Raw genomic sequence first — 15289 nt, forward strand, 5'->3', positions numbered from 1 at the left:
TGGTAAGGGAGGAACTGATGAGAACCAAACCTAGTCAGTCATATTAATAGATAAGGGCATGTAAGTGTGTGAAAGATTCTTTTAACCTAGACTTTAGAACTGGTTGGACTGGAGGAMTGGACTGTGAGGAATCAATAGAGCTATCATGAAGTGAGGTTTAACACAGAAGGGGATAAGAGAGACCAGTCGGCTTTAAATGGAGCTGGTCAGTACAATTTGGCAGAGCCCTGTGCCGGCCCAGTGCAGTGTGGCCTTGCTTCTATCTTATGAAATCTTTTCTTAGGCATCTGTGTATGCTYATTCCATGTCCCCCAGAAACAGACTCCATGCCAGCTGCTGTCAAGCCTCTGGGTGCAGGASGGGAGTTTGATGCCAGTCCCCACGGTCAGACCTGAGGGATGGGTGCCCCTGTCTCTTGGTGCCAGTGACTGCAGTGAGCGGGGTCTCCATGTGCTCCTCCTCCTGGAGCCAGCAGGGGGATTGACCCCTGGGGCAGGAACAGCGTCTGTTCCCAAAAATAGCTGTTGGGAGAACACGAGTGATGTGAGCAGAGCTCCGCATTGCTGGCGTGGGACCATGGTCACTGCCTGTGCCTGGTGCCAGCTGTGAGGGCAGAGTCTGTGCCTCCCACTTTCGCTGTGCCTGGGCTGTGTGTCCTCATTCACCAGCAAACTCTAAGCTGGACTACCCAGCGACCTGGAAGGGCTAAGATCTAGGCCCCAGTCCATTTGCTATGAAATACAGTTGACCTTTAGTGTAGCTTGCTTACATAGGCTTTTCTACAAAAAAGTTGCATCAGAGTTAAACAAACAAAAGCAGCCAAGCAAAATATTCCTAAACTGCCTGCTCAAAGATTATGCCTCTAAACTTCTAATTCTGCAGGTTTCTGGCAGCAGAGAAAAGCAAGTATGGGAGAAGCAAATATATTACGAAATATTCCATCTGTCAGTCCCCATAGTATTTTTTTGTRACTTGTCAAGAGTAGATGGCTATACTGGAGCCTATGCTGTTTTGTGAGTCTGCTGTTTTGGCCTAGAAGAGCTGCAACACTGATGGACATTTAGGTCAAAGGAATTTTAAGACTGGCATATGCACATCTTCCTGAAGGTAATTTTCACTCTGCAGACTGCACAAACTCACTTGAGCCTTCCTGCTATGATCTTCTGTGCTGATTAAGGTTTAAAAAGGATGAGAGTTGTCCTCAAGACACCAGATGGACTGGTATCCAGTGTACTCCTGAAATTTAAGTTGCCAGCTCCAGCCAGCACATTACACATCTCACATGTAGCTTGGATGRGAGTGTACTGGAACATCTATTAAAAAACAGATTTTTTTTCTTCAGATTCTAACTTAAAAACAAGAGTTCATGCAAACTGACCCAGYAAATGAACTGGAATGCAAACAGATACTCTCCCAAATTGCTCTGGATGAAATGAGATCTGTTCAGCAATAACTCAGTACATACCCATCGTAAAAAGCAAACCTGGTCCAAGACACCAGTAAAASCTGATGTTATTTTTCTATATCATCCTAAAGTGCTGTACTCAGGTGACAACATTCTGCCACAAGAATAATTTAGTAAGAAAGCTCTGCCTCAGATCAAGACACGTAAGAGAATGAAAAGCTCTTGAATAGGCATAAAACCAAAATGAAGCACATAGYTTCATTACATGAAATAGTAACAGAAAATAGCAGGTTTCCTTCCCCAGAATCACACCAAGATCCTTTCTCTTTTCTTTAGCACTCTATAGGCCAAGAAATTATTTTCCTCCCTTTCTTTCTCACTGCTCCTTTTATTAAGTCAAACTATTTCCTGTATTGGCCTACTTGTACAGTTATGGACTTTGCTTGCAATAATAATCTCTCTCCCCTTGCCAGGAAAAGGACGGTTATTTTACAGACATCTTCAATAACAAAATTCATCAGCACAAAAATAGACAACAAAAAGCAGAACACATTGAACACTGAAAGAAGAGGTAAAACTTCAATTGTGCTGTAAGATTAAGATTGTGCCATTCAATTCAAATTAAGCAGCAAACAAGACACCACCATACAAACAATGGGGAAAGTCTCTGAGATCAGTAAAGATTATGGTACTTTGTGTCCATGAGAYGCTCAAAAACAAACTTCAGTTTTCTTAACTAAAAAGGTCAGTTTAGACCTCARAAGAAAATAAAATACCAAATCAAAGGAACAACAGCACATGTACTTGTTAGTTTCACAAAATGTATGTTCTGTAGAATACTGTGCAAGAATAAAAAGGAGTCAGTAATACACAAATTCCCTGTGTGATTCGCTATTATTTTATACAAGGTGGGGAACAAAGTGCCTTTTGCAGAGCTAGCATAGTAGTGAATCAAACACAAATCATACCTACAAGAGTAGAACCTAGAGTTCCCAACAGGGATCAGAAATCACACTTCCTAAAATAAAGGAAAATGCATTTTAGCCCTAAATGGTTTAGGGACAGGAGAATTGCCATGAAATTACAAACAGAAGCAGATACACAACTTGTGCAAGATCCACTGACAGGCAACGGTAACAGCACTCAGGAGAAGGAAGAGATACTTGTGTCCTCAGTTACGATGTGAGATATGTCATCATTGTCTGCTTCCAGTTCCACCGGTTTAGTATGATGTTGAGCAAACTTGGTCTTGCCAGCAGCTGCAGTGCCTTTTAAATACAATACATTCTAAACATAGCCTTTGATCCAAAAAGTCCATTAACAATTCTACAACAAACCAACACCGATCATTCCACATCTGCCACAATTATATAACATTTCTACAGGGACTTGTTACTGGCCATAGCCAAAGATTTCAACCGTGTCCATTAGTGTTACTTAGGTCCTYTAACAAAGAACACTAGGGACCCAAWTTYATAGCAAATMATATAAAACATCAGTGTATTTCACTGCAACAGTCCCTTCCTCAGGCTCTTCTCAAGTTTAGGTGTTCAAGTTTGCTCTTCACCCAAATATTGTTTCTTTTGCACTTTCTACACGTGAAAAATACTCTTTGACTTTACAACCATATCAATTATGAAAACCTGGTCTACATGACTGGTATTTAAAGCTTTCTATTACAGTGTTTAAAAACTAAAGGATGGCATCTTTTGATATYTGCACTGTTACTTCAACTGTATTATTTCCAGTTAAGTTAATTTAAACATTGTCTTCCGTAACAGCAAGTACAKGAGCACTGAGTGCATCTTAAACTCTGACCAGACAGGAATCACAGCAGCACATGAATACTGTAACAAGATGGCAAAAATTCCATAGGACAAGAACTGAGAAAGGTGTATGGCACTGCTGATATCCCAACAGTGAGGCCAACAGTTATATATCAAACAACTAACAACCACAAGTTTATGGGCCTCATTCCATCAAAACCAATGGTCAAATCCTAGTGMAAGGRCTTGGTAATTTTCCCAGTATAGTATTGAAGCTAACAGTAAAATGTTCATAAAGTTAAACCTAACAGCTTTGATGAACTTTATCTGGAGAAGACTGATGCAGGAACTGTAGATTTGTAATTTTTTTTTAGATTTAGAATCCAAACTAAGASACCTCCAAACAAAGCGAAATGTACTACAGAACACAGACACACACACATATAGCCACGTCCCCCAGGGTTTTGCTGTTGTTGTTCTTACTTTAAGTTTTATAGGCAATCTTTATAAAAGATTAGTTTCATCATATGCATACTATATTAGAGGCATATTTCTACCATTTTTAATATACTTTAGAAAATCAGAACATAGATCTTGCCTTTGAAAACTTACCAATGCTGAATGTATTTAAGGCTCACTAAGCAACTTCAGATTTCTAAGTCTCTACATTTGAAAAATGCATTAGTAAAGTTTACAGATTTTTAAAAACAGTTCACCAGTCTCTCTTAAATATTTAATAGCTTCATTCRTCCATAAACGTATGGCAGCTTTTCCTTCACGTCTCTTTCACGCATCATGTTTTTATGTTGTTGTCTTTACAAAATGAACAAAAGTATCAAAAAAACACAAACAATACTCAGTTCAAACTTAACAAAATTCTATTAAGTACTCTGGGTAGATTTGGTTGGCATCGAAGATGACAAAGATCTTTGGGTTCCAGGTATTATCCACACAGCTGTCATACAAGTTCACAAAGCTTCCATCTTTCGAAGGAGGCCGCATGTATTTGGAATCGCCACCAATATAGTCACCAGTTAATACACGAGCAAGAAACATGACTTTATCTGGTCTATGCAGATGAGGCTGCAGATTCACACCATGAATCTGAAAAGTATCTCCGTGCTTCATGCTCTCTTTGCAGAAATGGCTGGAATATGATGCATCTCTTGCAAAATAGGTCCCTTTCAAATAAAAAAAAAACTGATGACGTTCTTACCATGACAGCTTGATTTCTAGAACATAGCTATCAAGATGATGAAAAATGTCAGTTCTTTTATGTTCATTAGCAATCCTTTCTTTTGTTAGCTGTTACAATATGACCAAATATTTTTAGTGTGAACATTTTAGTAGGAAGATTGTCTTGTGATCAGCACTTTGCTGGGCACCCCTTCCCCATGCTCCATGGTCCTACCAGCCAGTTGTGAAATTACATTCCTTACTGCATCCTTAATTACACTTGCCATTAAARCAGAGCTATATTAAACAACTCTTGGGTGTACATCACAAAGTACACTCYATAGGGAACACTAAACAATGTTGAACTGTTAACAGTACCCAAATGTGGTATGTGACAACAATACTTACCTTTTCCATACACAGCAGCATGCATCCCATTTATTCTCCAGTCAAAGTTATGAATACATATTGCTTCTACAAATTCATTACTGGTGCCATGAAACAGCATCTGCTCATTAATCATTGGGACACCTCTTTTCTTCTTCAGCTGAGCTTTCTTCCTACAGAAAACACACAATAAATACRTAAGTAAGCACAGRATAAATAAATAAATAGCTGTACRAACATAACTAATGTACAAACAAATGAAATTAGTATTCTGAAAACACTRTTGAGGGTACAGACCTAAAACATTTAAWACATTCCACTTTRYRAATACCTAGACAACTCTAGTTTTTAAACAGATCAGAATTCTTAAGGTACACATATAGAAATCACACGTTTCTGAATGGTGTGGACTATTTGCTGGCATAGTCCAAGATTTGGAAAAAAGKTCTTCCTATACCAATTTCATCAACATTGTTTATTTGTCATTAGTTTCAGTGTGGTCATTTTCTGCAGACACATTTTTAAAAGAAAGGTAATTTTGCACATTTTGTTCCCTCCACCTACTTAGATGTCATGGTGGAAGGGAGAAACAAGGTTGGTAGATTACAAAGTACTTTTACCTAGGTAAACCAGCAAAAATTGATCTAGGGGCCAGTAATGCTGAATATCTGAAATTTCTTCAATCGGCAGCCCTCTACTGTTGATCTCTGACAATACATAAATGTAGCCTATAGTAACTTCTCTTGAAATRGGAATGGAACAAATTTATGRGAAAAGTGAACAATCAATTGTMAAAAGATGTTCTGTAACAGTCCTTCACTATTTCTGACCAGATWATTTCATATAGGCAGTTTAGAACTGTCATTAATATGGGAAATATTGTAAGAGGCAAATATGTTCTGACCACTACAACRATGCAAATAATCATTCAARCAATGATCAAATGTAATCCATTATCTTATCAATTAAACAAAACACTTTTTCAAAMCCATAAAAGTTTAAGTAGCAAAAGTTCCTCGTAAATAATAGAATATATCAGGCACAATAGAAAGCTGGTTCTGCAGAATGCAGAAATRCCACAACAGGACACTGGTAATTTAGAATAGAAATTGAGGGTTCCAACTGCCCTAAAAAGCATCATCTTAGCACTTTCCACCAGYAGTGACAAGCTAATCCTGTTCAAAATTAAATTGATCCAGCACTGAGAAAATCCTCATTCAGCCTATTCCTTCAAYAAAAGGTGAAACCTATGGCAAAACTAAATACCCAGAGACATGCTCTTTGTMCATATGTAAGCACATAAGCTTTTCCTATAAATGGTCAGCAATCTCACTGACCAYCACCTTTTTTTACTTGCTGTATTCCTTGACAACTCCAAACTGAGATGCTAGATTAAGAGTCATTCCCTTTTTAACCTTCCTACCTGGGACACCAAAAGTAAATTTGAAATGCTGGAATACCTATTTCTTTGTAATATACTACCAGGCAATAATTTCATCAGTGTGTTTAAGCTTGTAGCACTGCCTTGTGACCCAAGGGCAGATGCAGCATTTCACCTTACTGAACCTCACACAAYTGGCTTCAGTTCATYGATCCAGCCTGTCCAGACCCCTCTGCAGAGCCTTCCTGATCTCCAGGAGATGAACACTCCCATCTAACTTGGTGTCATTTGCAAACTGACTGAGRGTCTCCTCCATCCCCTTGTCCAGACCATGGATAAASATATTAAACAGGACTGGCCCCAGCAGTGAGCCCTGGGGRACACACCCTGTGACCAGCCACCAGCTGGATCTAACTCCATCCAGCAGCACTCCCTAGGCCTGGTCATCCAGAGAGTTTTTTACCCAGCAAACACTGCACCTATCCATGCCATGAGCAGCCAGTTTCTCTAGGAGAATGTTGTGGGAAACAATGYTGAAGGATTTACTGAAGCCCAAGTAAAAAATATCTGCATCACTTCCCTCATCCACTTAGTGGATCACTCTGTCATAGAAGGAGGTGAGGTTGGTCAAGCAGGACCTGCCTTTCCTAAACTTATCCTGGCTGKACCTGATCCCCTGGTTGTCCTACATATGCCACATGATGGCACTAAGGATGAGCTGTTCMGTGACCTTCCCTGGCACTGAGGTCAGCCTGACAGGTCTGTAGTTCTCTGGATCCTCCTTCCAACCTTTCCTGTGGATGGGTATCACATTTGCTCACCACTGAGACCTCCCCAGTGAGCCAGGACTGCTGGTAAAGGGTTGAACGTGGCTCAGTGAGCATTTCACCAGCTCCCTTGGTACCCTCCAGTGGATCCCATCCATTCCCATAGACTTGTGTGGTGCAGCAGGTTCCATTTTTCCTTGAAATGGGAGAATTATTTTGCTCCCTGCTCAGGGTCTGGGGTGCCCAGACAATAACTGATCTTACTGTTAAAGCCCTTTTTTGCCTCAGTTTTTAAATACYTCAGCCTTTTCCTCATCCTTTGTCACTACGTTTTCCCCACATCCAGTAAAGGRTGGAGATTCTCCATAGCCCTCCTTTTGTTGCTGATCTATTTTAAAGTAAGTATTTTATCGTCTTTTACAGCAGTGGCCAAATTAGGTTCTAGYTGGGCTTTGGTCCTTCTAATTTCCTGCCTGCAAAACATCACATCTTTTAAAATCCTGCTAAGTTGCCTGTCCCTTCCTCCAAAGGTCATAAACTCTCTTTTTCCTCTGAATTCCAGCCAAAGTTCTTTGTTTGGCCAGGCTGATCTTATTCCTCAATTGCCTGTCTTTCAGCACACAGGGACAGCCTGCTCCAGAGCCTTTAGGATTTCTCTCTTGAAGAGTGTCCAGTTTTCCTGCACTCCTCTGGCCTTCAGGACTGCCTCACAAGGGACTCTGTCAAACAGTCTCCTGAATAATCCAAAGTCTGACCTCTGGAAGTCCAAGGCAGCAGTTCTGCTGACCCCCTTCCTTACTCCTCCAAGAATAAAAGAAACTTAACTAAAAGTAGGATAACTCTCTTAACCATTAACATGTATAAGGAAATTCACTTAATCATACATGTCAATGACATAGCTTTAAATTAACAATAAATTACATACCTTAAAAAAATCAAGCAACTTATGCAAAATTTTAATATACATCTGGTTAGTTATTTCCTCACAACTTAACTTAGTCTAGATGATTTTATTAGTGCAAAACATCTTTAAGCCTTCTGATATTTACTCCTTCCTACGAAATACACAAATAGCTTTTGTCAAGTACAACTGCTCAAGACTGATAGTACAAAATAAAGTGGACACCAAATTGGGCACTTCCTACTTCTTTCAGGCCAACACAATATGAAGAGGGAAAAGCCAAGAACTTAGAACAAGGTTTTGTAGTACATTACCCTTAAGAGAAATTACATGAATATGTGTTAATTGGACACATAGTTCTGTCCTACGCTTCACAAAGTTGGAAAATTCAACCAGACAGAAATATTCATTTGCTTTGTTCAGTAAAAATTAAAATAAAACAAGTCTCTCAAGGAATCATTTTACAAAAAGCTAATTTTTGTTTCTCCTTGCTTCAYTGTAAGGATCATGGGCATCTACCACACATATTCTGAACGTCTTTAATACATTATCTGTGCTACACCTTTATCTAATGCATTTCTACAAGTATTACATTTCTGCACCAGTAGAAGCTACAGAGTCTTGAAAATTAAATTTGGAATAGAGAGAAATGACAAATAAGAAAWTTTTTTTAAGTTAAAAAGTAACAAAATTCTTCATTAATAATAAAAACAATAAAACATATTTCTGCAGCATGACTTAAATTTTTCTCCATTAACAATCCTAAAACTGTTGGGTTTAGAAATAATCTCACCTGCAAAAAAACTCCCACAAGTCTAGATTTTGTATTCTCTTAATTCTTTTAATTCGGTGGCTATCCATTGTTTTTCCAAAGAGACTAGAAACTTCATTATATTCATTTGTTTTCTTTTGCAATGGAATAAGCTGGAAAAAAAGAGGTTAGTACGATTTCAATTCGATGCATTATTTCATTGTCACATATTTTTGACCAACTTGCATACCAACTCTTACCTGATATGGCTCCTCAGTATTTACATTCTCCCAGTGTGAAGGCATAGGGATAGCCTCATTTTCACAGATGAAACTTCAAACAAAAAAGGTAAAAACACATCACTTGAAAGACATGAGGCATTTTTTTCCTGTCAAAACTCCTGCTSCAAACAACACAGTATGCAAAAAAAACCAAACCCCATGAAGTTTATACAGAGCTACTAAAAAAGAGTGATTAAAGCATACACACTACATACATAGAAGCTCTTAAGCCTTAAAACTGGGACTAAAAGAAGGAATCTYCTGAAAGTAAAGAATGCCATCAYAYAGAAATAAGAGCACTGAATGCAATTATTCAAGGGAAAAAAAAGTAAATTGCCACATCATTGTATGCACTATTTAGAAAATATCTAGTGAAAAAATGCTGACACTTCAAAAAACAGGTCTTCATGAAAGTCAGTGTAAACAGAYTGCTACTACATTTCTTGTGACAAATTTCTTTTTGAATGCAAAACCATACTACAATTCAGAACTATAATTTTTCTCAGAAACTATTTGGGAAAAAAACACTACATATCCCATGTACTCAATTTCACCTGTGGCAGTAGCACTGCATAGCTCAATTCATTGTTCARTGAGTACCAGATTTACATTAGCACAGCTTTACAGCTAATGTCYGATCAAATGGTGAGAAACTGACAATCTAAAGCAATTAGGCTCATAAAAGAATTGCTACAACATAAGTTTTTTAAGTCTAAATCATTTTAGAGTAAATTACTAAAACATAGGCAAATATAACTCAAATATATCTCAATCTTTTTTTGCTGTTACAATAATATTTCTAAGTCATATATGAAGTCAACAGAACAAACTACTCAATTTTTTGGTGCTGTTTCTCTGCAGCAATTCTGATTCAACAGGTATTCAGAGCAAGTGACTCCAAAAGCTATAAATATAAACAATAAAGATAAAACAATTTGTTTCATTTTGCTTGAAGGAATCAGGAATAAAATAAAAAGAAGGAGTCTTCCTCTTATTTCCTTACCTGAATGAATTGATAGCAAAGGGAGCTCGCTTTATTGGACGTTGCTTAAGGGTAGTTAGGTTGATTTGCTTCATCACTGAGCATAAAACAAAAATTAGGATGAAAGTTTTGTGAATTCATCTACAGCATATGAAACATTTTTCTTTTTTTAAAAATAATGTTACTACACCCTAAGTTACTTGACAGCATTCCTATTTCAACAAGTAACAAAGTAACATTTTCAAAATAACATTTCTAAATGCATTGCCATTTATATGACGTGGCAAAATGGGCAAATATAACATACACAAAACATTTATATTTAAAATATCCATCTAACATTCAGACACATTAAATCACAGGCGAAAGTTCCACTGACTTTAATGGGATGACGAAGAACATACTATCCCTAATGTAAGCCATTCATGACCTACAGACAATAACACAAAAACTGTTCTTTAACATTTGTATTTAGTCTTTTTATTGTGGATGCAAAACACAGTCTTTTATAAACAGTCAAGCATAAAACTCCTCGTATTGTTAGATACCACTTTACTGCCAGTACACTGAGGTTTTACTCAGTCCCCACTTTCTGTATTTGAAATATATTGGAATATTGGAGTATATTGGAATATGTATTTATTTCCTTAGTTTCCTGTATTTAAGCATATAGCTGTTTTGCAATTTAATCAGAAAATAAACAATCTATAAAAAGAAAAACAAACAAACCGTTATTAGAACAYACCTTTTAACAAAGAATAGATTGCATTTATAATTTGTTACATACATTGGAAACCTGTAATGTTCTCTAATTTACAAGAACAGCATTAAGTGAGATCTTTACAATCTACCAGAAAATCCGTTTGCCTATCTCCTTGTTATTCAGAGAACAGAACTGGCTTCAACTACCTGCTCAATTATGAAATCACTCCGATGAAGTATTTTGCAGAAAGCTTCCTTCATAGCAATGCTTCTTATACAGACTGAATGGAAAAGGTTTGCCAAGCTTACAGACATTACAGACAGTTGCACATTAAAGAAAAAAGGTTCAAACCTCTCAGTTCAACAGATGTATCCTACATGCCACCGGCAGCTGAAGCAAGCAGCAGGAACATGACTGAGTGCTATTAAACAAGATATGCTACTTTATTAATAAACTACACAAAAATATCTAACAGGGAAGCTGTTTCTAAAAACTCCTAGGTACTTTCAGTAAAGAAGACATTCACAGTCACATGTTTTAGCACCAGATATGAGGACAATAACCTGCTGAATGAACAAATGCACTGGTGTATCTGACACCTTGTGTTATTTGAATTTACTGTATGGAAAGATACATACCCGAAAAGTCCAGCGTGTAGTTAAACTTTGCAGTTGTAAAAGATAGAGAACCATGGGGGTTTGTTCGGAAACTCCTTTCAATATCTTCACTGCTAATTGAGCAATGACTGTTTGAGTCGGTCTTCAAAATAAAAGAAAAAGCAAATTTAGACAAATTCAGCAATAGGCAATTTGATATATGGAATCTATCAGAGCCAACAGAACTTCATGGGTATTTACCTGAAACATRTGCCATTTACCACACTCAGCCAAATAAAACCAGCCCCACTGGGTATCAGAGGTATCCATCTCTTCAACTGAACTTTCCATCTTGGGAAACACATCTTCTGATGGTACTTGAAGCATTTCCTGAAACATTTGCACACATACACACACACAAAAAAAAGAGAACTTTAGAATAAAAAGCAAAGTATAGTATATTTACAATAACTACCAAAAAAAATCCTGACAGGCTGAAGACAGATTGTTTTTTCCTTTCCTGAGAAAAATTGTCAATTTGCTACTTATCCATATTATCCTTTAAGTTAGTTAAACATTTTTAAAATTCTCTTAATTATCTGTAAAGTGTGCCAGTAAAGGCAAGAGCTACAGGCTTWATCATATCAAAGAGAGGYGCTAAATTTCATATTGATGGTTGTAGGACCAAGGCCACTCAGAAATATACAACATTTTCATTTATCTTCATTTATACTACTCAGGAATGAGGTGTTGGGGTTACATCCAACAGCTTGATGATGGAAACATCTACTCACCAGCAGTGAACAAACCAAACTGGATATCAAAAGTAGTAAGAAAATAAATTAAAACTAAGTCAAAGAATACAATTTAACTGTACAAGCCCACAGTACATTATTCCTCCACACTGCATGAAGAAGTTTTCCCCCTAATGCAACCCACTTAAAAATGACACAGTAAAATTCCCAGTACTCTCTACTTGTATTTACAGAGAAGGTTTTCACACTGAAAGCCAGAGTGGCTCCCACACAAGCAAACACCATCATAGTTGGGGTTCTTTCGGGAGAAGAGAAAGAACTGAGGAAAGGATATAGCAGAGGTCTACAAAATCATAACAAAACCAAGTAGGGAATAAAGAACCATTATTTTCTTCTGACATATGGAGGAGACATCTATCCAAGGTTGCACATGTCAAAGTAAGTAAACRAAAACCTTCATGAACCAGACGGCAACATATGGAATTTCTTCTCATGGTATGGTGTGGATGCTGCAAATTTATGGAAGTTCAAGAAGCAGCTAGACAAGTGTAAGTCTACCAAGAGCTATGGCAGAATACCTTTAGAAGAACAGTACCTGACAGATTTCAGGTAATTCTTCATTTGTCAATAAAATTCTGAAAACTCTGAAAGTGCTCACCTGTACTTGAAACTTTCATTTCCTAACATGTCAGCTTTCTACAACAACCTACCCAAGCAAAATTCTGAGTAAGTTTCAGGGAATCTTTCAAAAAAGAAGCTTGCCCCACTCCCAGAAAACATCAGCAGCAATYCATCCACTCTGTTTAATCAAAACACTTTGGCACTGTTCCCACATATGTAGTCAAGTTCACTTTTTTTTCCAAGAAGTGAAATAACACTCTCCAGCACAAGTCAAACAATGTGCAGTTAGCRTCCTGGATGCCTCAGTTGTTTCCTGGTCACTTCAACCCAGAAAAAAATAGAGACCTGAAGAAGACAAACACTGGAGAGTAAAAGTGGGCATCCCCCTTCTGGCCAGTGCTACTGGGGCAGCAGTTGAGAGCAGGAGGCACTTCTCGCACTACCCTTCACCGTCCATTTTTCCCACATTAGCCTGCTGCAGTTGCTTGAAAAAAAAATCTGAGAAACCTTTTTGTGGTAATGATGCCCAATCTTGAAGGGCCTTCAGGTGCATTTAGGGCAGTCACAGCCTACCCAGGGTCTACACCCAAAAATGGACAGCAGGTCATGGGTTTTTCATACTTTGTAAGTCCATTTGCATATCAGGGATTAATCCTCCAATTACAGCTTCAGGTAATGAAGTACTTTACTCCAAGTTTGCTCTCCCCAATACACTGCTGTTTACATATCCTGAGGCCTGAGACGGTAAGGTGTCCTTGAGTTTTGAGCCTAGAGAGAAATTGTTTTGTCTGAAAATGGGAGAACGGTGGCTTAGAACTGTAAATGAATATAGAGTCTAGAGTTAGACCCTGAAGAACTACAGGATTACAGATACATGAAAAATATAGAAGCTAAAGTCCTAGGACATCAGTAATAGCTAGAGACTGTATTCTGTCATCAAAAGCTTGAGAGGGTTACAAAAATCTCTAGATGCTTAGAGATCAGGGTAATCATAAGTGGATCTCCAAAACATCACCAAATTGCAGAATCTGAGCACAAGCTTACTTCAGTGAAAATGGAAGCCTAGCCAAGGCTCCATGCATAGATTGCTGCCTCAAGTTCTAGCAGCACTGCACAAAAGATTGCTGCCTCATGTTCTAGCAGCACTGCACAGAAAAAATATTTTGAAAGAGATAGAAAACCATTCTCTTACATGGCATCTGTCAATATMTTTTCCATTATCCACAACAATATAGCCACAGAGCCTACATTCACTTGGTGTTACAAGCACAACTGGCCAACACCTTTTGATGAAAATCTTTCACCTTCAACTTCATTCTTTCTCTCAGATAAGTATTTGGCTATATTCTATCCTACTGAGAGAATGCAGAGACAGTCTGCACTTCTTTAAAGCAGAGGAAAGCAATTCAAGCTTTTCTTGGTAATGTTTTGTTTCCTCATGTTCCCATTATGATGGCCAGACCTCAGTCCCCTCCCAGCACCAGTTCAGGGCCTTGACTCCAATCAATCAAATCAATAATGCCTTTTGAACAAGAGGACATGCCTTTACAAGCACAGAAGACATTATTATCTGTGCCTGTCAACACACCTATGAGTCCTCCAGGGGCAACTCAGCCTCCAGAATAAACCTTTTACTAAGGAGACAGTTATACCCATGACTATCAAAAATCTTACATTCAATCCACATATATTACCCTAATCACAGAGTCTGGGRTAAGCAGGCAAATTCCAGGATACTTTAGAAGTATGGAAGAAAGACCTGAAGGCATGAATGTGTAAAGCCATAAAAACAAGAGAGCTGTTCTGAAAGGTRACACAAATCCAAAATGTTTGAAGGAATTACTCATTAATGCAAAATCAAATGCACACTTCTTATAAGCATCTGGTAGCATTTTGAGAAAGCCTCTCAACTCCCATTACGAGCACTGTTTCCACTGGTGCAGGAGTTACCAGAACAGCTCAAAGTAAATTACTCAGGAAAAACATCCTCCTAAACAGGAAGAGCACTTGCTGTGCACTGTGACTGAATGGCTTTACAACTACTGGCAATGCATTTCCTCTTATTTCCAGAAGTACTTTATGTTTGACTGATATACGTGCTTTACAGTGTGTAGAGTAACAGAATGCTTTGGGTTAGTAGGGGACTTTGATCATCTAGTTTCAATCTCCCTGCCATGGGCAGCGACACCTTCCACTAGACCGACCAGGTTGCTCCAAGCCCATCCAACYTGGCCTTGAACWYTTCCAGGGATGGGACATCCACAGCTTCTCTGKGCAACCTGTGCCAGGGTCTCACCACYCGCATGATAAAAAACACAGCAGAATCCCAATGGCCTACTCTGTCCGGATTCCTGTGCCCTCTGCTTCACTTGGCATATCGTGCTTTATGGCCAAAGCCTCTTCTACCTGCAAACATCGATTTGGCACAGTACCCTGCTGGGAACACAGGCAGTGCTAAGGGAATCTGGCTCTTCCTTAGAGAACACGACACCTGATTGGGAGACTTGCCTGAGCTGAGCCCGCAGGGCTTGGGAGAGGCGAGGAGGAGGAACAGCATTAGCACCAGTACGGGACATACGGTGAAATGACAATGCCCTTCCCACCTGCGCCCCCACGCACCCTCTCCGTGCTGCCGGGGGCCACCGTCGCAATCACACCCGTAACCGAACCCTCCATAGCTGAATCCATTGGCGCTCAAGGGCACGGCCCGGCGACCGAGCCAAGCACAGAAGCACTACCCCTTCATCGGGACCGCGGGCCGCTCGCACACGCAGAGCGGCCGCCGCCTCCCACCCCCTTGCCCCACCTGGCAGCGCG

The 15289-nt window shown here is 39.0% G+C and overlaps 1 protein-coding gene across 1 annotated transcript; it reads right to left on the reverse strand.

Moving 5' to 3' along the window:
- Positions 1–804: 804 nt before the first annotated feature.
- On the reverse strand, positions 805–15283 carry PARP11 (poly(ADP-ribose) polymerase family member 11). The gene is made up of 8 exons (XM_057375812.1): positions 15092–15283; positions 11358–11486; positions 11139–11259; positions 9819–9894; positions 8795–8867; positions 8577–8707; positions 4756–4907; positions 805–4352 (listed from the first exon to the last, which is right to left on the reverse strand). Exons 1-8 carry the CDS (start codon positions 15158–15160, stop codon positions 4039–4041), a joined length of 1065 nt encoding a protein of 354 aa, XP_057231795.1. The 5' UTR covers positions 15161–15283; the 3' UTR covers positions 805–4038.
- Positions 15284–15289: the final 6 nt, after the last annotated feature.

The sequence above is a fragment of the Malurus melanocephalus genome, unplaced genomic scaffold (assembly GCF_030028575.1).
Source record: "Malurus melanocephalus ecotype Western Australia unplaced genomic scaffold, MMel_1.1 scaffold_259, whole genome shotgun sequence".
In the NCBI taxonomy this organism is placed as follows: domain Eukaryota; kingdom Metazoa; phylum Chordata; class Aves; order Passeriformes; family Maluridae; genus Malurus; species Malurus melanocephalus.